This window comes from Podarcis bocagei (genome assembly GCF_964188305.1).
Source record: "Podarcis bocagei genome assembly, chromosome: 1".
Classification (NCBI taxonomy): domain Eukaryota; kingdom Metazoa; phylum Chordata; class Lepidosauria; order Squamata; family Lacertidae; genus Podarcis; species Podarcis bocagei.
In genome coordinates, this window is record NC_138125.1 from 49,474,415 (window position 1) to 49,496,922 (window position 22,508).

At 43.9% G+C, this 22,508-nt stretch overlaps 1 protein-coding gene across 3 annotated transcripts in view; it reads left to right on the top strand.

Moving 5' to 3' along the window:
• The window catches only part of DCAF5 (DDB1 and CUL4 associated factor 5), a 43,177-nt gene continuing 20,669 nt past the window's right edge, over positions 1 to 22,508 (top strand). The window contains exons 1-5 of one of the 3 annotated variants that reach the window (XM_081185967.1): positions 1 to 634; positions 9,110 to 9,253; positions 10,749 to 10,785; positions 11,895 to 12,034; positions 16,321 to 16,450. In XM_081185967.1, the coding sequence (XP_081042093.1) occupies positions 421 to 634; positions 9,110 to 9,253; positions 10,749 to 10,785; positions 11,895 to 12,034; positions 16,321 to 16,450 (665 nt within the window). In that variant the 5' untranslated portion in view covers positions 1 to 420. Of the gene's footprint in view, positions 635 to 1,464; positions 2,074 to 2,749; positions 2,772 to 9,109; positions 9,254 to 10,748; positions 10,786 to 11,894; positions 12,035 to 16,320; positions 16,451 to 22,508 lie in introns of those variants that run through there. The other 2 variants (XM_081185969.1, XM_081185968.1) reach the window with 2 other exon arrangements.

Genomic DNA, 22,508 nt, shown 5'->3' on the forward strand with positions numbered 1-22,508 from the left:
GGGGAAGGAGACTGATAATAAGAAGTTAGGCAGCGTAAATATCTTCTCTTTATTTAAAAAGCGGGGGTTTGGGGGCTCCGCCTGGGATCGGGGGCAAGTGAGACAAGAGCCACAGTCCAAACCTCCAAAGCCATTGACACCCCGATCAACGTTCAGTCCAGGGCAGCAGCCGGCCGAGGAATCGCATTAGGAAAGGGGCTGCAGCTGTGGATCAGCTGCTACCGCCGCCGCTGCGAGGCAGGGGAGGAGTTTAAAGGGGATCAGGAAGCAACGGAGTGTCTAACACCTCTCCCCTGCTATGGCTGGCTAAAGAAAAATCATCATAACCATAACAAGAAGAAGGGGGGGAGGCGGGGAGAAGGCAGAGGGAGTGAGCCAGCCGAGCAAGCGAGGGGGTGGTGGGGGATCAGCAGCAGCAGCATGAGAAGGCGAGCTGATCTGGGGGGCAACATGAGGTCAGTGGTGGGCTTCTTGTCCCAGAGGGGCTTGCAGGGAGACCCCCTGCTCACCCAGGACTTTCAGAGGAGACGCCTGCGAGGCTGTAGAAACCTCTACAAGAAGGATCTCCTGGGCCACTTCGGCTGTGTCAATGCCATTGAATTCTCCAACAATGGAGGCCAGTGGCTGGTCTCAGGTAATGCAACCCCTCCCCCCTCCCTCCCCAATTTTTATTTTCTTCTTCTTTTCTCTCCCCCACCCCCCACCCCGCCCGCATCCCCGAGCCCGCATCGGAAGCGACCATAGCGGCGTTGAGAGGCGTATTTTCTCTCCTATACACACAAACACCCCCGATGTTTCCCAAATAGAGATCTAAAATGGTTGACAGGTTTTTTGGGGGGGTTGTTTTTGTTCCCCACCCCAAGTCCTGTTTATGGTGGCGGTCTGGTTTGTGGGAGTGGAAGTTTCGTCTTCCGGATCAGAAAGTGTCGGCTACTCTGCGAGGCTTGATAGTGTTTTTTTTAAGAGAGAGATAAAAACCGATGTATATTAATAACTGACTGCCCAGTCCTCCTAGTGTCGGGGGTGATTGGGAACAAAATGGATAAAGACCCGAAGGAATCCCAGGGGCAAATGACAAAAGTAAATAACGAGAGACGCAACATATCCCAAATGGAGACCGGGGTCGGTTTTTGTGGCCGGATCCGGAAGGATCCGTTGTCCCCCCACCCCACTTAATGGGGCGTGTGTGGTTTTGAAGGCAGCTGGCTAATTCAGGGAGGGGGCAGCACTGCGGGGGGGGCACTTGTTTATTTTAAAACTGCGGGGTGATTTTATTTTGCGCAGCGCCTTTCTGGAAAGGGGTGGTGCAGACACTCGTTTCTTACCCCCCCCCCGGTTATAATTGTAACTGGGGAAGAGTGTGTTTGGGGGGGCTTCCTTATGGGGAGGGGGATCTGCTGTCAGGTGTCGGGGAGCCTCGGAGTTGACGCGAGAGCTGCGCCCGGGTGGGGGGGGCGTAGGGAGGCGCCCCTTCAGGACGGGGCCCAGGGAATAATCACCCCTTCGGCCTGCCGCCCCCCTTCTGCGCCTGGCACCAGGGGCAGACCCCCGGGAGGTGGGCCAGATCCGTCTCCTTCCTCCCGCCTGCCCCGCTCTAGCCGCCGCTCCCCGCTCTGAGAGGAAATGGCTAACTCCAGGCCGGGGCTTGAGTGGGAGCTGCAGGCCTCGCTCTTCTTGAGCTCCTCATAGCGACAGGCCTGGGAATCGATGGCCTATCCAGGGAGGGGAGGGCGACACGCGAGTGGCACATCGCAGCCCTTGCGAAGTGTCTCTCCCGTGTGTGTGTTTCGGAGTCGGGGTTTCCCTCTCTCGCAGCCGTGGCTGGGGGTGTCTTGACAGGTGGCCGAAGGGAGGCAGCCCTCGCCTGCATCTCACTCTCCTCGAGGAGGAAACGTAGGCCACGGATAGGAGAGTCAAGATGCACAAGGATGCTTAATCCGGAATAACTACCACCAAATGGTTCTCTACACCATTTATAATCTCACACTTGGCAGCTTCATCCACTCGAGTGCCTTCTCTCTTTAACCTATCCCAGCCTGGAAAGTGGCCCAGTGGCTGAAGCCTGTTTAATTGGTAACTAATAATCAATGTTAAAGGAGCCCTTTCCCTCTTTTTCCACTCTGAAGGCTTGTTGCATCTGCAGTCTGAAGGCAATTCTGACACAGCAAACCCTTTCTTCAAAAGAAGAAAGGGAAACTGAGGCAAAGGGGGACCTTGCTCTTTTTACTGCCTTTAATTTGAGATAAGCGCAAAGAAGGGTTTTGGCATTTTACTTTTAAATTCTATAATCATTTTGGAGGGACAAGAAGCCTCTCTGGCTCCAAGTGCCTTATATAAGCTTCGGCTTCATCTGGATGGGCATAGCCTGGCATCAGTAGCCTATGCTCCTGTAATCTCTAGGTTACATTACTGTTTTTATAAATTGGGCTGCCTTTGCAGGTTGTTTGGAAACTGCAGCTTTTGCAGAACGTTAACCAGTGATCTGGACATAAAACACCAGATCTGGCCTAGCTGCGTTGGCTCCAAGTTTGTTTCCAAGCCCAGTTCAAAGGACTGGTTTTAACCTATAAAGCCTTACACAGCTCAGAACCCCAACAGCTTGCAGATGGCCTCTTCCTATATGAGCTTCCCCAGATCCTAAGATCTTCATCGGAGGCTCTTTGTATGGAGGACGGCAGCAAGAGCATGGGTGTTTTCAGGGATGCCCCCACCCATTTGTGAACTGCTCTCCTCGGGAAGGCTTGCCTGGCACCAATACTTTTTTGGACCAGGTACTTGAATGCTAATATAATTATAGCTCCTGTGGGCATTCTGCCTGAGTATTTTTAGGGAGTGTGCTTATGTAGTGGGTAGGGGAGGAGTATTCATCTATTATAATGAGTGGATAATCTATTTTAGTGTATGACTGCTGATTTTGAATGTTGTATTTGTATATATTATCAATTGCTTTGAGATCCTGAATAGTGGCATAATAAAGGAAATATAGGAAGCTGCCTTACAGTGAGTCAGACCATTGGTCCATATTGCTCAGAGCCATCAACGCTGAATGGTAGCAGTTTTCCTGGGTTTCCAGCAAAAGTCTTTTCCAGCCCTGCCTGGAGAATCCAAAAAATTAACCTGGGACCTTCTACATGCAAAGTGTGTTCTGTACTATGGACCTTTTCCTAAATATATTTCAATGCACTCATAACATGCTGTGATAGGGTCACTGTTTCCACTTCTCAGATATGAAATGGAAACTAGCACAAATTATTTGCCTCAGGCTGTCTACGGAGTCCATAGCTTAGCCCTTTATAGTCCTCTGCTTGGAAGGTAATCTCTCTCAATATCGAAGGGTATTTCTGCTATTACTGTTCTAGCAATAATTATGTTCCATTTGATTTAACAGGGCTTTAATCTAAGGTGAACAGATTAAAAAATTAGCTAATTTTCATTTTGTCTAGCTTTCAAGTGACTTAAATTTGCATATGGTAAAAGACACAGTGTGGGTGCTAGGAAGGAACAGTTTTTGTAAAGTGTGAGAGGTTTTAAAGTGGAAAAACACAAAACTCATTGTTTTGATGAAAATGACATCTTTATTGCTTTACTACATCTCAGGATATTCCATATTCTACTAACATGCCAGAGCTAAAGTGCTTTCAGAAATAAACAAGTTCAATGCCCATCATTATTGTGGAAGCTCCAAGTTTAGAAGACATGTTAATAGAGATTTCAAGTGAGCCCTCACTACTTCAGATGTGTGATCTATATTTAAAGAAACAGCTGTTTCATTCTGGAAGTTGTCTACATCCCCGCCCCGCCCCCACTAAAAAAAAAACCAGCCTTGGTGTGTGGATGAAAGCTGCTGTTTGATGTGCAATATGATTAACCCTTTAGAATCTTGTTTTTAGTCCCTGATTATTGGTAGGAAAATGTTCACCAACTTTTAAACACAAGCTAATCTACCTATAAGAGGCAATCATCCTAAACTACTCCTGCCCTATTTTCAATATTATTCAAAGGCTGCTTTCTTGTGATTAACTAAGTAATACATAATAATCATATTTAGGTAATTGCAGGTTCCATCAGCTGCAGCTCCCAAAACTGGGGTGGATGGAGTACTATGCAGTATGTGAATGAAGAGGGTGAATAGATTGTGGGATTATGATTTTTTAGGACAGGAGAGTGCATAAAACTAGCCTTGGTTGCAAACCCTTTCCCCGCTCTACAGCAGAAATAAGGCTATTTAATATTTTAATAATATTTAATTTATTTCTCAATGATTTATCAGTATCAATATTAAAACATACTAGCAGCATTTATACACTTTTGAGCATATCTGAATGTTATGTACAGAACTGTAACGAATATTGGGTTTTGGCTTCAAACACTCACCACTTGTTCTAGAAGTGTATCCAAAAAATGTGGACTTATAAGGTTTTGGAAACTTAAGCACTATAGCAGCGAAGGAAAGAATGAGCTCTCCATTGAAAAGAGTATGACTACAGTTTGAATGATTAGGTTAAAATATATAGGAAAACACCAGATGCACAAGACTATGGTTCTTGGAATATTTGTTGCATAGAAGAGGACTGTTGGCAGGTATAGCCTTTGCCCCCTGTACAAATATGACAGGATGTTTCACTTGCAGACACTCTCTGAACTGCCCAGCTAGTAAATGTACTGGACCCTTGTCCTCCTCCACAGTTGTCGGACCATGAGGCAACTCACTTGAGATCCCTATACAGTACTGGTTCTCGCATATCTAGTACAAAGCCTTTAACTTCAGAGGTTTCTGTAGCCTTGCTCCATCTCCTGCCTTAGTTCAGGTGATATCCCTGCACGTGACCTTCGTTATTCAACTCTTACCAATTGTCTAAAAACCTCCAATTTGCCCTCCCCTCTCCAATCATTGCACTCATTCTTTCCTGCTGCCCACCCATGGATGTTGGGGGGTGTTCTGTCCCTCCTGGCATACTGCTTTGTCCTTCTTAAATACCTCCTCAAAGCCTACTTTTTCCTGGCCTGTATCTTTAGTTACCTTTGGATCCCCAGCTGCCATCTTGCTCTCCTTTGGTAACTTTGTTTTTCCTTGATGTTTAATGTCTGTTGACTGCTGCTGTTCTACTACATTTGAATCCACCTTTCCTCTAAGGAGTTCAGAGTGGCGAGCATGCGGAGGTGTATCTAGGGGTTGATGAAACTGGCCCCTGCAGAACAGGGTGCAAAAATCACCTATCGGGCTATGGAGTGTATGATGTTTTTGGTGGCGCAATGCCACTGTTGCAGTGAGATCAAACACAGGCTTTCTATGCAGTAAAGTGATTTTTTTTGGGGGGGGGGTGTGTGCCAATACAGCTTCTTGCCAAGGGCTTAAGGGACCCTTGGCACACTTCTGCCAGCATAGTTTTCCTTCTTCCCATTTTATCTTCCTTAACTGGCCTGTGAGGTAGGTTGGCCTGGGTGTATTTGACTGCCCCAATAAGTTTCATGGCCAAGTAGGGATTTGAACTTAAATCTCCTCCATCCTAGTCACGCATGAGCCATTATTTCACATGGTGTCTCTCTTTTGTCTACTTGACAGAAAAGTTGCTCAATTCCCAAACTTGTTACTAGGCTCTTCTAAAGTGAATAGATTTCCTTTATCTTTAATGAAATAAAAGGGTTAGACTACTTCTAGGGCTTGATTCAATGCATCCTTAAAAGCACACCTTAGAATATTTGCCGTAAAGTAATCCTCTGGAGACTGTTCCTTCTGTGAAACATGTCAAATATGACAACCATTGGTAAATTGGCAGCAGTCTATATTCTTTAGAAATGAAAAGGAGATGGTACTAATATTCAAAAGTGAATTTTATTTATTTGGAGCTATTAATTTTATTAGAGTGTAAATCGGTTAGTTCTTTACTTGATATAGACAAATTCTTAATGAAAAGTGTAGCAACGTATTTTAATGAACAGAATGTGCTTAAGCTTCTCATGTTAACTGTTATCTTTTTACTTGTCTTTTCTATTCCAGTATTTACCTTCTTAATTGAACCCAGAATTCTTCTGCTAGAATTATCTGCAGCTGGTTTGACCACATCAAACAGTTGTTGTTTTCTCTTTCCACCCCAGCAACACTTATCTTGCTCTCTTGATTTCCCCACCCTTCCCATTCTCTCTCTCTCTCAAATTTGGACTATCTCCAGGTTCTACCATTCTTATTCATTCTCCTATCTGCCTTTCCTAGATCAATCCACAAAAGTCCTCAGTTCTTCCTGAGAAATTCGGAACAATATTGATCTTGAAAGATGTACAAATAGCCTCGTATCTGAACTGTTTCTCTGTGTGAAAACATTATCACTCCTTTCCTAGAGCAGCTCCCTGTCACAGAAGGAATGACAGCCTAATTCCACATGAAGAATATAAGAATTATAAGTGGGACCATACAATGAAATGTTGCAGCATGAGCTGCTTCTGTTCAGAGGTCCAGCCACTCCACTCCATTCCGTTCCCCCTCACCCCTTGTCCAACCCCCTCGGCAACAGGAAGTCAGCATTTTGTGTCCACGGAGCATTCTTAATCCTAACTGGGATGTGTTTGGGATTTTTGGGGGGGTGGGGTGGGAGGTAGAGCAGACAAACTAATGCTCAATCATTTCTACCTAAAAATCTTGAAATCTCCCTTGATTTCTATGTGCACTGTTCACATTTTTCCTGAGGAATATACTTCAGGTGCATTTTATACAGGTGAGCCAGAGGAGTTTACCTCAGTGGGTGCAGAGAGTAGTGAATGCCTCAGTACAGGTGCAGGAGGTAGCACTGGCCCTTAGATAGGCAGTGGGGTGCCCCCTTAAGAGGACCTCCCTGGACCCAGAAGTGTTAAGCAACCATCACCCAGTTGTTAGTTGTCCCTTGTTAATCATCATGGCAGTTCAGCTATAAGAGTGCTCGGAAGAAGTAGATTGTATCAGGGGTTGGCAAACTAAGGTCTGTGGGCCAGATCAGGCCCAATTGCCTTCAGGATCCGGCCTGTGGACTGTTTGTGGATTGGCGTGGGGATTCTGTTTGGGCTGCAACGTTCCCCCCCCCCAGTGCCAATCCACACACCCCCCCCCCACACACCGCAGCAGCACCTCCTCCCTCCCTCCTCCTGGCTTCTCCCCGCCCTGCCTAGAGGAGGAAGGGGGCTGTCTGAGCGCCATTTTAAGCAGCCCCTCTCCGGAGCCAGCCCTTTCGTGCCACCCACATTCCCTCGCCACTGATGCCCTGGTGCTCCTGTGGGCCAGAGAGCGGAGCGGACAAGCTCGCTCTGTCTACCCACAAGAAGCAGCAGCAGCAGCGGTGGTGGCAGCCCCTGGGAAGGTAAGCGCAGCGGCTGGGGTTGGGGGTGGGGAGGAGGACTACTTGCCCCCCACACCTCTTCTTCCAGCTCCCCCTCCCCCGATGCCCCTTCTCCAGCCCACCACTAGGTCTGAGGGACAGTGGACCGGCTAAAAATTTTTGCCGACCCCTGGATTATATGGACCGTTTTCAGTCTGTTTAGGCTCTGGTAAGGCACCCAAACGGCCTTGGTCACCAGTCTCTCTGCCTCTCTCAAATTCTTCAACACAGCTATTCCTTGAAGAACAGTGCACCAAGGTCACACCCATGACTTCTGTCCAGCAGTCATACGTGTAACTTACAGTTCAGTACGCTGTCCTCTGTACAGTAGGACACATGGCCAACCTAGAATCATAGAATTTTAGAGTTAGAAGGGATCCCAAGGGTTCTCTAACCCAAACCCCTGCTAGGCAGGAATCACAAGTAAAGAATCCCTGACAGATGGTAATCTAATCTCTCTGAAAACCTCCAATAAAGGAGAGTCCCTTGAGGAAACATCTGAAGGCAGCCCTATATAGGGAAGCTTTTTAATGTTTTACTATGTTTTTATATATGCTGGAAGCCACCCAGAGTAGCTGGGGCAACCTCAAGAGCATTCCACAGGGTGGGCACCACTACTGGGAAGGCCCTCTGCCTGGTTCCCTGTAGCTTCACTTCTTGTAGTGTGGGAACCGCCAGAAGGCCCTTGGTGCTGGATCTCAGTGTCTGGGCTGAACGATGGGGGTGACTTGGCTTCTAGACCCTTTGTCATCTTTGTCAATATCCTTCTTAAACTGTGGTGCCCAGAGCTGGACACAGTACTCCAGGTGGGGTCTGACCAAGGCAGAATAGAGTGATACTATTACTTCACTTGTGCAAGTAGATAGACCTGTGGCAAACAGTTGTTGACACACTAGGGCTATAACTATGTCCAAAAGCTGAAATAGACCTGTAGTGCTTACTTCCAAACACTCCATCTTTGGGGGCATTTTTGGAAGCACTTTTAGGAGTTACAATTATGCCTGTAAATAGATGAGATGTGCTCACAAGTATATCCTTGGACTTGCTGCTTGGATTTATTATTCTGGCAAGCTATGTAAACACATCCAAGTATATTCAGTTCATAACAAGTCTACTTAAAAGGGCAAGATTGGAGATTAAGTACAAGCCCAGGAGTAAAACCTTAATTTTCTCAAGTCTCCTCAAATTGTAGCCTGAGGTTGTCAGAGGATTTTGTAGGCTTTTGTTTCTTCCATTGAGCACATCGCAGATATCCATGATTTAATTGTTTTGGGAGGTAATTTACCTTAAAAACTTTTCACTTAATCATGGTGCATGTTTGAAAAGTGTTTCCTAGTATGATGTGGTGGTTAGACTTGGAACGGGGAAGCTGGACTTCAAGTCCCTACATGACCATGAATCTCAGTGGGTGACTTTAGCCAGTTACATTCTGCATCGCAGGGCTGTTGTGGACAAAAACTTGGAGAGGGGGACCATACATGCTAATCGTGAGCTCCTTGGAGGAAGGGAAGGATATAAATGCAATAAATAAAATACATGGTAATGTTGACTCTTGTCTCTAATCACAGATGATGCAACTGTAGTATATGATAGCTTCTTTCTGGAGAAACACTGAGCAACAGTGAAGAGATTTTGCTAATAATGGGGCTGTTCATAGTGCCACAGCAATAGAGGCTCCGTAATTTGGATTTCATGTTGTAAATGCTGGTTTCAGCAGAAATTGTGCAGGTGCTTATAGTGCTGTTTTTCTCCACTCTCTCACATAGGTGGAGATGACCGTCGAGTTCTACTGTGGCATATGGAACAAGCCATTCACTCCAGAGTCAAGCCTGTTCAGCTGAAAGGGGAACATCATTCGAACATCTTCTGCCTAGCTTTTAATAGTGGCAACACCAGAGTATTTTCTGGAGGTAAGGAAGAAAAGCTTCAAGAGGAACATCTTCAGTGGAAAATTAGGGTTTCAGGACCTTTCTGTGAATTTATTTTCTTTGCAGTATACTTTTGGTCTTTCACTTGTGTAGGCTTGGCATCCCAACAACAATCCCTGCAGAGAGAATGCTGCCTTTTCTGAGCATAATATTATGGATCAGGGAGAATGGTGTTCCTCCTCCCAGGCAGCCTGTGAATTGCTATTTGGGCAGTGGCTGTGGGAGTCTCAGAGACTCTGCTGGATGCTGCCTGTGACTTGGAGTATAATATGCTGCCATATTTTAAAAGGAGGAGAACATCAGCAGGACACTTCTCCACCGACCATCCACCCCTGGTGCAGTTCTCCATAACAGGTTGGCACTGAAGAGTGCATGAACAAATAGGATGGAGGATGAAGGATGAAGAACAAGTTCTTCTGCTCAGCAAGATTGTCCTATCCTCTAAATCCATTCTGTGTGGATGGGCTATATCACATTCTTAATATGCAAGAGGGGCATGTGGTAAGGAAAGGCAACTAGCGTATGCTTGGGCTGGATTAAAAAATAAAAATCATGTGACTTCAGCTAGGCTGGGATAGCTTAACCTGTTTGGGGCTGAAATGACCCATGATCATCAATCCTTTAGGAGCTGCTGCATGTCAGAGTGGGTATTCCCAGAGTGTCAAACTGGGTGTGAGAAGAACTGTGGTAGGGGGCTTGGAAGGTCACACAGAAGGTTTTGATGCTGGGGATCTGCAGGAGCTGTCAGTAATGTTTTAAAAACGATAAAAAGTTGTTAAAAAAAAAAGGAGTAGTCTTGGGGGCAGTCACAAAAACCTTGGTGGTGGGACTGGATATGGCTGGCATGCCATAGGCTAGTCAGCCTTCAGTTAGGCTGTTGATTCAGAGACAGGCAACACCAATGTTGAGCAGCAAACAGGAGTCCTGATCCTGTGTTTTCCTCTAGCATGTAATGTGATGGCATTGGCAGGACCAGGAGGGTAAGTAGGCTGGGGGAATGCTTGAGCTTCTTATTTCCCAGCCACTTTCCCCCACTCAGTGGGAACTAGCACCTAACCCTGGAACCAGGCAGAGGGTGGTATTGAAGAGGTCAGAAGAATGAGCACTGGGGTGGAGGGTGCTGCCACTATGCTTTAGAATGGAGTGCAAGAGGTGGGGAAGCGCTGACATTTGGTGTTGCACAGGGCGCCACTGAAATCTGAGACCTCCTCAGGTCTACCACTGTGAGCAAGCACTTCCTCCCTGCACTTCTTCTCCTGGACAAATGTCTTCTCATTTCTGCTACTGGGTATGTCCAAGTCAAGCAAGCAGGGAATTGGGAGGAATTTTACCCTGGACGCCTTGTCTTGCCATGAGAAAAAAGTAGCAGGCTCATCTCTTTTGCTTCATCTTTTTTTATTCCAAAATGAAAACTGCAAGCACATTGTTTCTCAATTTTCATTACTAATATGCTATAAAATTCTGTTTCTTCATCTAGGTAATGATGAACAAGTGTTGCTCCATGACGTTGACAGGTAAATGCGTTTCCCACAATGCCTGAACACTCTTGGGGGGTGTGTGTGTGTGTGTGTGTGTGTGTGTGTGTGTGTGTCTGTGTGTGTGTGTGTGTTTCCTAAATGCTAACCGGTTGTTGTATGACATTTTCACTAATACAGGGGTTGCCAACATTGTGACCTCCAGATGTTGCTGTAGTCCATTTCCCGCCATCACTAACCATTGGCCGTGCTTGCTGAGGCTAATGAGAGTTGGCAGTTGAGCTGCATCTGGAGGGCACAATGTTGGCTAATCCTGACCATGTTGGCTGAAAGCCTATGCGAACACCCATTCTTGTTTGTCTTCTATTTACTGCTTTCTCCTCCTGATATTTTACCTTCCTCCTCTTGTCTTTCCCCTTGATATGGTTACTAGATAACATACTATGGAAAAACTGCATCAGAGCCATTAGGCTTGTTTGTTAAGTTATACAACAGAATCTTAACCACGTCTACTCAGAAGTAAGTCCTGTTGAATTCAATGGGGCTTATTTCCAGGTAAGGGTTTAGAGCTGCAGCCTTCCCAAATAATGTAAAATAGCCAAAGACCCTGATCTGGAGAGATCCTAATGTATGTGCTTTCTTTCTTTCCTTTTTTATATTTAACCCTCCCTACCCTTGGGGCAGATTCACAAGCAGTTTTTAAAAATCTGAGTTTAAAGAACTAGTGATTTTTATGGATGGTGTGGGGAAATAAGTTCTGCCAGGTATATGGGACCAAAAAGATTCACTTTGCATACCAGGCCCCATGTGTGTTGATATTTCCTGCTAACTTAAAGCCCAGTTCTATGCACGATAGGTTGGGCTTATTTCAATGGGGCTTACTTCCAACTAAGTGTGCATACAATTGCAGGGGTAGGAACAATCCTTCCCTCAATTACTTGGAACAATGGGACAATGTTAGTGGACATGTATAGGATTGCACTGTTCAATCTCCAAATCTCTACTGTTATATTTTCTACCTACTGCTACTCATACAGGATAATGGACTTTACATATTTTCAAGTAACATTTTTCAGTGCTACCTGGCAGACTGTCCTGCCTAGCCTTAAATGAGAAAGACGAAAAACAGGTGTCTGTGTCTTTTTCAGCGGTGAAACCTTGGATGTATTTGCCCATGAAGATGCAGTGTATGGGCTCTCTGTGAGTCCCGTGAATGATAACGTTTTTGCAAGCTCATCTGATGACGGCAGAGTTCTCATTTGGGATATCAGAGAGTCTTCGCAGGGAGGTGAGGGCTATGTTTGAGTGTGAATGGTGGTGAGCTCTCTCATTGGAGGGAATTCGTCCTGAGATGTGAAAGTCCAGAAAAAAACAGGGAGAGGGAGAAAGACTACCTTTCTAGCCTCCCTCCCCACTTTTCTGAGGACATTGTTTAAACTTTCCAACAGAAAAAAAATGAACATTTTGGGAATGTTGGGGGGACTATTTTGAAATGTTTACTTTTTTTATAAATAATGAAATGCTTTACTTTAATCTATTATATAATCATAGTATCCACAATCCATGTTGCTTTAAAAGTGTCATTGTATTCCTGCTATTAATTTCAGCTGTTTACAATGGTCTCTCAAATATGTTACAAGGTTATTCCAGTCTTTTAAGAATACTTGGTCTTCCTGATTTCTGATCTTTCCCGTCAGTCTAGCCATTTCTACATATTCCATCAGCTTGGCCTGCCACTCTTCTCTGGTCGGTACTTCTTCTTTCCATCTCTGGACAAGAAGCATCCTGCTGTTGTTGTTGCATACATAAACAGTCTTTTATTTTCTTTTGGTAGTTCCACACTTAAAATGCCTAACAAAAAAGCCTCTGGTTTTTTTAAAACAAAAGTTACCTTAAACATTTTTTTCAGCTCATTATATATCCTTTCCCAGAAAGCTTTTACTACCCCACATGACCACCACATGTGATAAAATGTACCTTCTTTCCTTTTACACTTCCAGCACACATTTGAACTGGTTCTAAACATTTATGCAATTTTACTAGGTGTCAAATACCAACGGTACATCATTTTCATATAATTTTCTTTCAGCGAACAGCAGGCTGAAAACTTCAAATCCTCTTTCCATAACTTTTCCCATGAAGAAAACTGTATATTATAACAAAAATCTCTTGCCCAGTGTATCATTACTGATTTAACTTCTTCGAGAGTGATCATTCTAATATACGCTGCAGACACAGACAATATGCAAATTCAGGATGCATTTCCACACCTAGGAGGTGTTGTCATCTTCATATCTTCATGAGGGGAACACCTAGAACCTTAGTTGCTTGTGAGTTGCTGCTTGCCACCTTCTGGTGATCTTTGATCTCATTTGGAGATACCTGAAGGAAGAATGAGGCATATGGAGATACCTGAAGGAAGAATGAGGCATATGCTGTCCTTTTGGCATGACCCTTCCCACCTTGCAGACACCTTGCTACATAACTAAGCCATTTATACTTTTGAGGCTTCAAGCCTATGTGTGCCTACCTGGGAGTAAGTACCACTATACTTCTGACTAAACATGCATAGGATTGCTCTGTAAATTTAAAAAAATACGTTAAATAGTGCAATTTTATATGCAAAGTTAAAATGATGCATTCCATGTTAAAGCAGTAAAACAAGTGAAGGTTTAATACAAAAGTTAGTATTGCATATATTTAAATCATCCTGGAATTTATTCTGTGTTCTTGAAGGGGAAAGGTCCTCTTTCCACCCCTGCCCCGTGGCTTTGAGATTTCTAGAAACTTCACATCTCTAGAGTGTGTTAAAGGGTGAAATGGATTGCTTTATCCCTGTTGTGGTGGAGTCTTATTTGATTTTACAAGTATTTCTAGGGCAGCTGACACTAATAAAAACCAATGAAATGAAATGAAACTCCCACAAGAATAAAAGAGCAGGTCCATTTGTACTCTAAGCCAGTATCAGTGGAGATTTAAAAAGCCTGGGAAAATGAAACATCTGTACCTTGGGCCAAAAAATAATCATCATAATCCTAGGAATATAAGTGCACTGAATTTTGTGTTTGGGGGGGGGACTAATCTTATTGGATTGGGAGGGAATGAAGGGAGGACTGTTGTTAATTGTAAGATTTTTGAAAACCTGAATAAAATGTTAATGACATGTTAAAGCCTCTCCAGGAAAAGCAAAGGAAGATAATCACAACCAAGAAGCGCCATCTCTGCTAGTTGGGTCACCTAGAGGACGGCTTCCAACGATTACTTTAGTATTGTATGGGCTGGTTCATTGGGCATAGGCCCAAGGATGAACTGTGTCTGCCCGGGTTATACCTCTGCTTTTAAGTCTTTTCATGCACTGATTTTCAGAATGATTTGCTGAGCATTTACAATCGCTCCCGGTGCTTTGTAAACTGGAAACTTGCCTATTGATCTGCAGAGGACTCTGTTGAATTTAACTCGCTGGGTTAGGTTTTGGACAGGGTTTGTGTAGAAGCCATGTGTGAATTCTTGAATTTCCTCCTTTAGTTGAAAGTTCAACTAAATAAGATCTTTTCTACGATGTTCTTGGAAGCTGCTATTAGGATACCATACATATGGGTACAAAATGCCTTCAACTGTGAGTGATTTAGGGACTAGTGAAAAGAGAGTAGGGGAGTAGATGGCCCTTGAATATATTTCTGCATAACAGAGTTGCTTTTGTTGTAGAGTAGAAAGGGAGCTGCCTCCTGAGGCAGCTTAGCTTGATCACTGTCTAATAGCTCTTGTTCATTAGGAAGTTTCTCATCCTTCTAACCAAAATCTGCTTCCCTGCAATTTCTACCCATTGGTTCTAATCTTGCCCTTTGGCAAAGCAGAACACAAGTCTGATCCATCTTCCACATGACAGCTCTTAGATATTTGAAGATCTCCATCATAGGTCCCTGTAAACACAGGCAGTGACCATTTTAGATGCGTCTGATGTATGCACATTGTGCCAAACCTGGAAGTGACCTGAAAACGCCACAGAACGGGGCAGGGGTGGAACAGGGTGTTCGCTAGCTTTTTCTATGATGTTTCAAATATACACGATTTCACTTAAACGCGTGGTGCCTTGGAACGTAACCAACACATAAATTGGGAGTTGCCTGTAATATAAAGATGGATCTGTGGATCCTTGAGGTTTGAAGATTTCTGTAGACTAGGTGTGGCTATTCTGTGTCCCTCTGGAGCTTGTTGGACTCCCAACTCCCACCTGTTTCAGCCAGTGACTAAGCTGCAGCGAAGCTTAGAGTCCACATGCTCTCCCAGCTCCTGACTTCCTTCAGCACAAGCATGAGTAGTTCAGAAGTTTCCACCTTCTTTCTTTTTTGCCTAACTACTTTTGCTTAGCTACAACTTCTTGTGTCATCTGAGGTCACATACTATGTTTTGTTAACTATATTTTGCAACATCAGTCACATTGAAAGAAAAGGGGAAGTATTTGAGCTAAAGGCTCCCTCTGGCTCTTTAATAATGCTAAAGCTTTGGGTTACTGTAATGTCTGCTCGTCGGGTATGGGATTTACAACTCAAAGAGGCAATAATTTTATCTGACTCTTGACACAATCCTAAGCATATTTACTTAGAAGTGAGACCAATTATGTTCAGTGGATCACATTCCCAGTTGAGTGTGGATAGGATTGCAGCCACAGTGTCTGATAATTCGCAATTTTAAATATGGGTGTCTTCAGTGGTGAATGGATTTGTGCAATGAGGAAATTTTTTTTGTCATCTGAGTGAGGTCTGTCTGTGATGATTTAGGGAATTAAAATAAACGGGTCAAATAAGGAAGCAATTGTTCATTGAATCCTAGATCTTGACCCATATTTAGAAATGCTAGACATTAAGGATTTTATTACAAACAAGCTTTTGGTAGAATGGCGGGAATGCTGGAAAACTGAATAACAAGGAAAGTGTATGGATTTGGCAAAAATATTTGCGATTCAGAGTTCTCTCAGCAACTTGGACAAGTAATTCCAGCCTTAAGATGTTGATGGGGCAGCTACACTTGCTTGTTGTAGCATATTAAACTCATGAAATAAAACAGTTGAAAAACCTCTACTCTATTGAAATGGTTTGTGTCACATTACTTTTAATGCCATAATCTAGTTTTAATTAGATGGAATGTCAAGAACTTATGAGAAGTTCCCTTGTGGACTACCACAATGTTTTGTGTGCTAGTAAATGCAATGTTTATGGATTATACTAAAGTAATTTATTTAAAACTCTTTCAATAAGACACAAATCTAAATCAAAACATTTCCCACTCTGTTGGAGTTCCAAGATCTCCCACTTAGTAAAAAATGGTTTCTGTAGTAGATACTACTTCATCAGTACACTAGCACTGTACATTTCTGAGCCACAAATTACCAATTAGTGTGTGGGAATTCTGTTTAATGCTAGGGAAAGATGCATAAAACCTGACTACCTAAACTAAATAAATTCTTGAAAGGGTTGACAAATGTCCCATTAAGAAAAAGTTTAGCCAGCCGTCACCATTGTACAAGAGGTCTTGTGCCTTTAAAAGTAAATTGATCTTATCTTGTTTTGTTAACAGAGCCCTTCTGCTTGGCTAATTATCCATCAGCCTTTCACAGTGTGATGTTCAATCCAGTGGAGCCCAGGTTACTCGCCACTGCCAACTCAAAGGAAGGTGTAGGACTCTGGGACATTCGCAAGCCTCAAAGGTAAGACTCTTCTTTCTTATGTGTTGTTTTGTGAAAGTGGGAAGACAGAAAGAAGCTCCTTCTGGAACTCAGTTGAACTTGGTGCTTGGTAATGTTGTGGGGAAAATACCCACCCAGCATTCATTGCCAGGATTGATCGATTAGGCAAAGAATGCTGAGTGGGTCTTTCCCCCCACAACAGTAATGTGGAGTAATGAAACTTCTCTAAGTGTGTATTTTTTCTTCGTTTATAAAGCTAAGTAATATTAGCTTCTCTGTTGAAACATTTTAGATAAACTGGATATATGTGTGACCATGATTGAACATAAATCTGTAGCAGCTTTGGTTCAGACAGGAGCAGCAGGTTGATCTGTATTAGGCTTTGAGGCTTTAACTGCATGTGGTATTGCTTTGAGTTCTTAATTCCCTATAGCTCACCAATAGCCCCTATAAGTTTTGAACTGCCTGGGCTGTTCATATTTGAAATTTCCATGGACCACATTTTTATGTTGAAAATTACGTTTTACTAGTAGTTCCGTGACTAGTAGTTCTCCACACCTAATGGCAATTTGTTGATGTATCCGTGTGCTCTGTATATGTTTCTCAAATCACTTTGTTTCAGAATGGAAGGAACCTATGGATCATCTAGCAGAATTAACTGTGATAGTCTATCCAGACTTTATTTCGAAAACTGCTAGTGAAGAGGTCATCGCTAAGCAGTCTCCCATCCTGTATGGGGCTGTCCTTTATTGTCACTGAAATGTCCTATTCAATCCAAGTGTGTTTTTCTTCTGGCTTTGAAATTTGTTCCTCCTTGCCCTATTCTAGAACAAATGAAATTTACCAGATGATCTATTGAACCCCTATTCTTCCACTACATAATCCTGGGTGCTTCCATGCTGGTCATTTTTCTTCTGTAGTTGACATGATTTGCTCACTCAAGTTTCATAGAGAATTTGGATGATATTGCTCCTAAACCGTTCCGACATTGACCTCCCACATAATCTCTTGGCCATTTGTAATCAAATGTTTTGGCTTCCAGCTAGAGTGCTCTACATTCCTTGCATGCAGAGATTGCTATAATGCTGTCATTTCTCCTTTTTTGGAAGAGACTTGGATGATGTGGGCAGCAATGTAGCTAAAGACCGTGGCTCTATCTACATCACCCTATATCTTCCATTGCCTGCCTGCACCTCTACCACTACCTTGCCAGGAATGTGCCCCTCCCCATCATTGCCTCTTCCTGGCTTGAATCTGCCAATTTTAAAATCTCAGTACAATAGTGCAACAAAAGTTTGATGTGATAACAAGCATGTTAAGTTTTACTGCTAATATTATATAGACATACCAGCTAGGTTCATCCTGCCTGTACTATACAAACTCCCAGGATGTACAGAACGACTTTGTATCTCCCTACTATTCCAGTATCTTAACCCTATTACAGCATCTTAAAAAGCAGAGACATCACCTTGCCAACAAAGGTCCGTATAGTTAAAGCTATGGTTTTCCCAGTAGTGATGTATGGAAGTGAGAGCTGGACCATAAAGAAGGCTGATCGCCGAAGAATTGATGCTTTTGAATTATGGTGCTGGAGGAGACTCTTGAGAGTCCCATAGACTGCAAGAAGATTAAACCTCTCCATTCTTAAGGAAATCAGCCCTGAGTCCTCACTGGAAGGACAGATCCTGAAGCTGAGGCTCCAATACTTTGGCCACCTCATGAGAAGAGAAGACTCCCTGGAAAAGACCCTGATGTTGGGAAAGATGGAGGGCACAAGGAGAAGGGGAAGACAGAGGACGAGATGGTTGATAGTGTCTTCGAAGCTACCAGCATGAGTCTGACCAAACTGCGGGAGGCAGTGGAAGACAGGAGTGCCTGGCGTGCTCTGGTCCATGGGGTCACAAAGAGTCGGACACGACTAAACGACAACACTATTCCAGTATGAAAACCCAGATGTCACATTCTCAGTTGCTAGATTTTGCACTGCCATGATGGACATACTGTATTTTTCCATGTATAAGATGACCCCAATTTTTTTAAACCCAAAATTAAGAAATTTAGTTGTTTAGCTTTTTGGGGGGCTGGGGGAGGTCACTTCCACCAATTGCTCACCCACCTGCCCGCCACTGCCAGTTGCTTGCCACAGCCACTGCTTATCGCACACCTCACCGCAGCTGCCAGTTGTCTGCCCGCTTGCCGCCACCAACAACCCACCCGCCCACTGCCACAGCCACCAATCGCCTGCCCACCTCGCCACAGCAGCCAATCGCCTGCCCAATTGCCGCAGCCGCAGCCAATTGCCAGCAGGCCTTACTGCAACCACCAATCGCCCCTGCCAACCTCCTGCTTGCTGCTGCCATTAATCGCAAATCCCCACTCTGCATTCACTATCCGTGTATAAGACGACACCCATTTTTTGCCTTTTTTTTTTTAGCAAAAAGCATTGTCTTGTACACGAAAAAATATGGTATGTCAAAGGATTGTTTGTGTCACAAACCAGGCCTAAACTGAAGGCCCATAATGCAAGTCCTGTGCTGCTTCACATTCCTTCCCTTATAGTTGCTTTTAACCGATTGTCTTTTGTTTGTATCTGCTTTAAGTTTATGTGAGTTATAACCACTTTTAACTATTTTCTTTTATCCCTCTCTTCTTTAAATCTTACGTGTTTTATTTTATTTGCATGTTTGTATTTCATGCTGGTCTGCGACCACATTAAGTTTGTATGTTAAGTACTCTGTCATTTTTACACAAATGGCAAATTGTGAAACCACACAGTGGTAACGTTTTGCCTTTCTTTGAAGGTAAAAACAAAATCTGTGCATTTGTAGTATTGGCAGGAGTTACAGCAGGGGTGAGAAACCTGTAGCCATCCAGATGTTGTTAAACTCTTAACTCCCATCAACCCCAGATAGCATTGCAAGTGATTGTGGGCTATGGGAATTGTAGCCCAAGAGCATAAGGAGGACCAGAGGTTCCCCACCCTTGGATTATAGGATTTGAGATACAGTGGTGCCTCGCAAGACGAAAATAATCCGTTCTGCGAGTCTCTTCGTCTAGCGGTTTTTTCGTCTTGCGAAGCAACCCTATTAGCGGCTTAGTGGATTAGCCCTATTAGCGGTTTAGCGGCTATTAAAGGCTTAGCGGCTATTAAAGGCTTAGCGGCTTAGCAGCTAAAAGGCTATTAGCGGCTTAGAAAAAGGGGGGGAGCAGGAAAAAATCGGAACACTTGCAAGACGTTTTCGTCTTGCGAAGCAAGCCCATAGGGAAAATCGTCTTGCGAAGCAGCTCAAAAACGGAAAACCCTTTCGTCTAGCGGGTTTTCCGTCTTCCGAGGCATTCGTCTTGTGGGGCACCACTGTAAAGGAAAAACAGGTTCTGTGGAAAGTGAAAGAGCACTGGCTGTATAAACCCTCGTGTAAAAGCACCTGATGCCTCCTTCCAGGCGCCAACAAAGGGATCGTGGGAATCATTTATCATATTTATGTCCCCCTTCCTCTCCAGAGTAGCAAACAGATGCACAATAAAAAAGCAAGAACATTCTAAAAGAGTTAACATGTTCTAAAAACAGTTGTGGTTAAAAGCTTCTTCCAACCATGCATGCTACCTCCCAGCCTCTCTCCTCTCAGCCGTGAGCTTCCCTTTCTCCAGCCTTAACTACAAAAATGTTTTTAGGTGCAAACATAGTTAATGCTTGTCAGAAATGCTGGGGAGCTGCTGCCAGTCAGCATAGGAAATACTGAGCTCAATGGACCACAGGCTTGACTTGATGGAAGGCAGCTTCCTGTGTCAACAGTGCACAACTCCTATCCAAACCTGCTGTGCTGTTCTGATATAAAAGAACCTCTCAGATATGGAATGCATGTAGGGTGTCAGCAAAAGACACGGCATGGGCTGTCCCAGGCCTTTTCTTGATTTCTTTAGAAGGTCATGCAGGCAACCTCTGCTCTTGTTTGAGACCACAGGCAAACATTTCCAAGTAGCATGGGTGGTTTAAACAAAGCTGTTATGAGGCTTCTCTGCCACGAGGAGGTGCCAACAAATCACAATGTGCATAAGGCCAATACATGGTAGCATATATAGAGAACGAAGTGTGGCAATTTATACATTGGTGAATATTATCCATCCAAATCTTAAGGCCACAAAGCATAATCGTTCCAGGACTGTTTTCTAGATTTGGACTTCCTAGACTTGTTGATAAAGGTTTATGGCATGGTAAGGTTTTAAAAAGCTTGTACTTCTGGAACTGTGAGACAGTTTGCTTACTTAAAACAAGGGTGGGGAACCTCCGGTCATGGAGTTAAATGTGGCCTATCAGGCCTCTATGCCTAACCCTCAGAATTCTCCCTAGGCCTCACCCCTCACTGCCCCAGGTATTTTGACTAGGCTGCAATATGTCCTTGAACTCTGATAATGTCTCTTGCTTCTCTGGATGGAGGAAAGGAGTGTGCGAAGAAACTAGCTTGCTGTACAAGATTAAAATTGCTTCACCATGGTCTCCGCCCCCTCTCCCAGCATGTGGCCCTTGGAAGGTTTCTCATGAGGGAATGTCTCCCCTTGGGCTGAGCAAGGTTCCCCACACATGATTTAAAACATCATGTGACATTTTTGCCTGTTTCAGCGGTCTTGCTAATGGCTGGCAATAATCAGTCATCATGTGACTTTTTTTTTTTTTAAGGGGCCTGCTCTTCATGGTTTGCATATCTGGGTACAAGGCTCATGTTGCTTTTAAAAAAACCTTGACATTTTTACTTCCACATAAAGCAACGTGGATGGTTCAGTTTTGGTTTGCTACCAAATAGGCACTTGAATATTCTAAGCAAATTTAGTCCTTCAAGTCGGATCTGCAACAAACATGTGGGCTCGAGGGCAAGGTTCTAGCTGGGCCTTGGACTGGATACTCCCTTCCTCTCTCCTCACCCCATTTTTCCATTTCTTCCCACAACAGCCAGAAAGGATCCAGTGCCTGCGGAACATGCTTTTAAATATTGTTTTGTGCATCTTCAAGCCTGCTTGTGGCTGTTTCTTGTGCATTGATGGTGCCATGTTAGTTGCATAAGGATAAGCACTGGGAGAATGAATTTGCTATCTGGGATGTGATAGGATAGCTCTGTAAGTCTGCACAGACTTACCTTCCACCTTCAAAGGCAGTTTAAAATCCTGCCTTGCAATATCCTCTTCTCCCCTAACCTTTTGTATGCTTATCATTCACCTTGATAAACCATTTTGATCAGGCTTAGGCAAACTTGGCCCTCCAGATGTTTTGGGACTGCTACCCCCATGATCCCTAGCTAACAGGACCGGTGGTCAGGGATGGTGGGAATTGTAGTCCCAAAACATCTGGAGGGCCGAGTTTGCCTATGCCTGATTTAAATTAACTTTACTTTTCCTGTTTAACTTTTGGGACTCTCTCTCTCCCCCCCCCATGCCATTCTTACCGTAAATCATTATTGCACAGTCAAAAAATATCAGATGGGTTAAAATATTAGCTTGGCAGTTGTATTAACTACTGTGTATTAGTCTGTTCTTGTGTGTTGAGTGTTCAGGGCATTGAGTCCTCCTTCTCCTTTAAAGTCTCTCTGCTTCCCCCACCCCCATTATACTGTAAACAGCAGTGCTAGAAACTGTCAGCTCTTTCCTGCCCATTCCTCAGCCCTTTCCTCCTCCGCCTCAGTGACTGTAATTTCCTGACACCCCTGGCAGGCTTGCAATTCAGTCAGGTGTGTCAGATCACGATATGCAGATTTCGTATTATGAATACAGTTGTTGTCATTTCTTCCTCTCGCTTTTCTTTTTCTTTTAAAAAATGTCCCAACTTCGTGCTATGCCTTCCTTCTTTGCACTTTGTTGGCAGTAAGTGGCTGTTTTCAAGCCTCAGGAAAACAATCCATCCATAAAACTTGCCAAAGGGAGAAAAGCTTTATTTAGACTATCTTGTCTATTTTTCCTGGAAAGGAAACCATTAGCTGATGCAGACAGTAGCTCCCATTTGTCATATCCTCTCTCTTCTCATTTGTCTGTTAGCTACTGGTAAAAACTGATTTAACCTTTAAAAAATCTATTCTTGGATTAAGACCCAAAA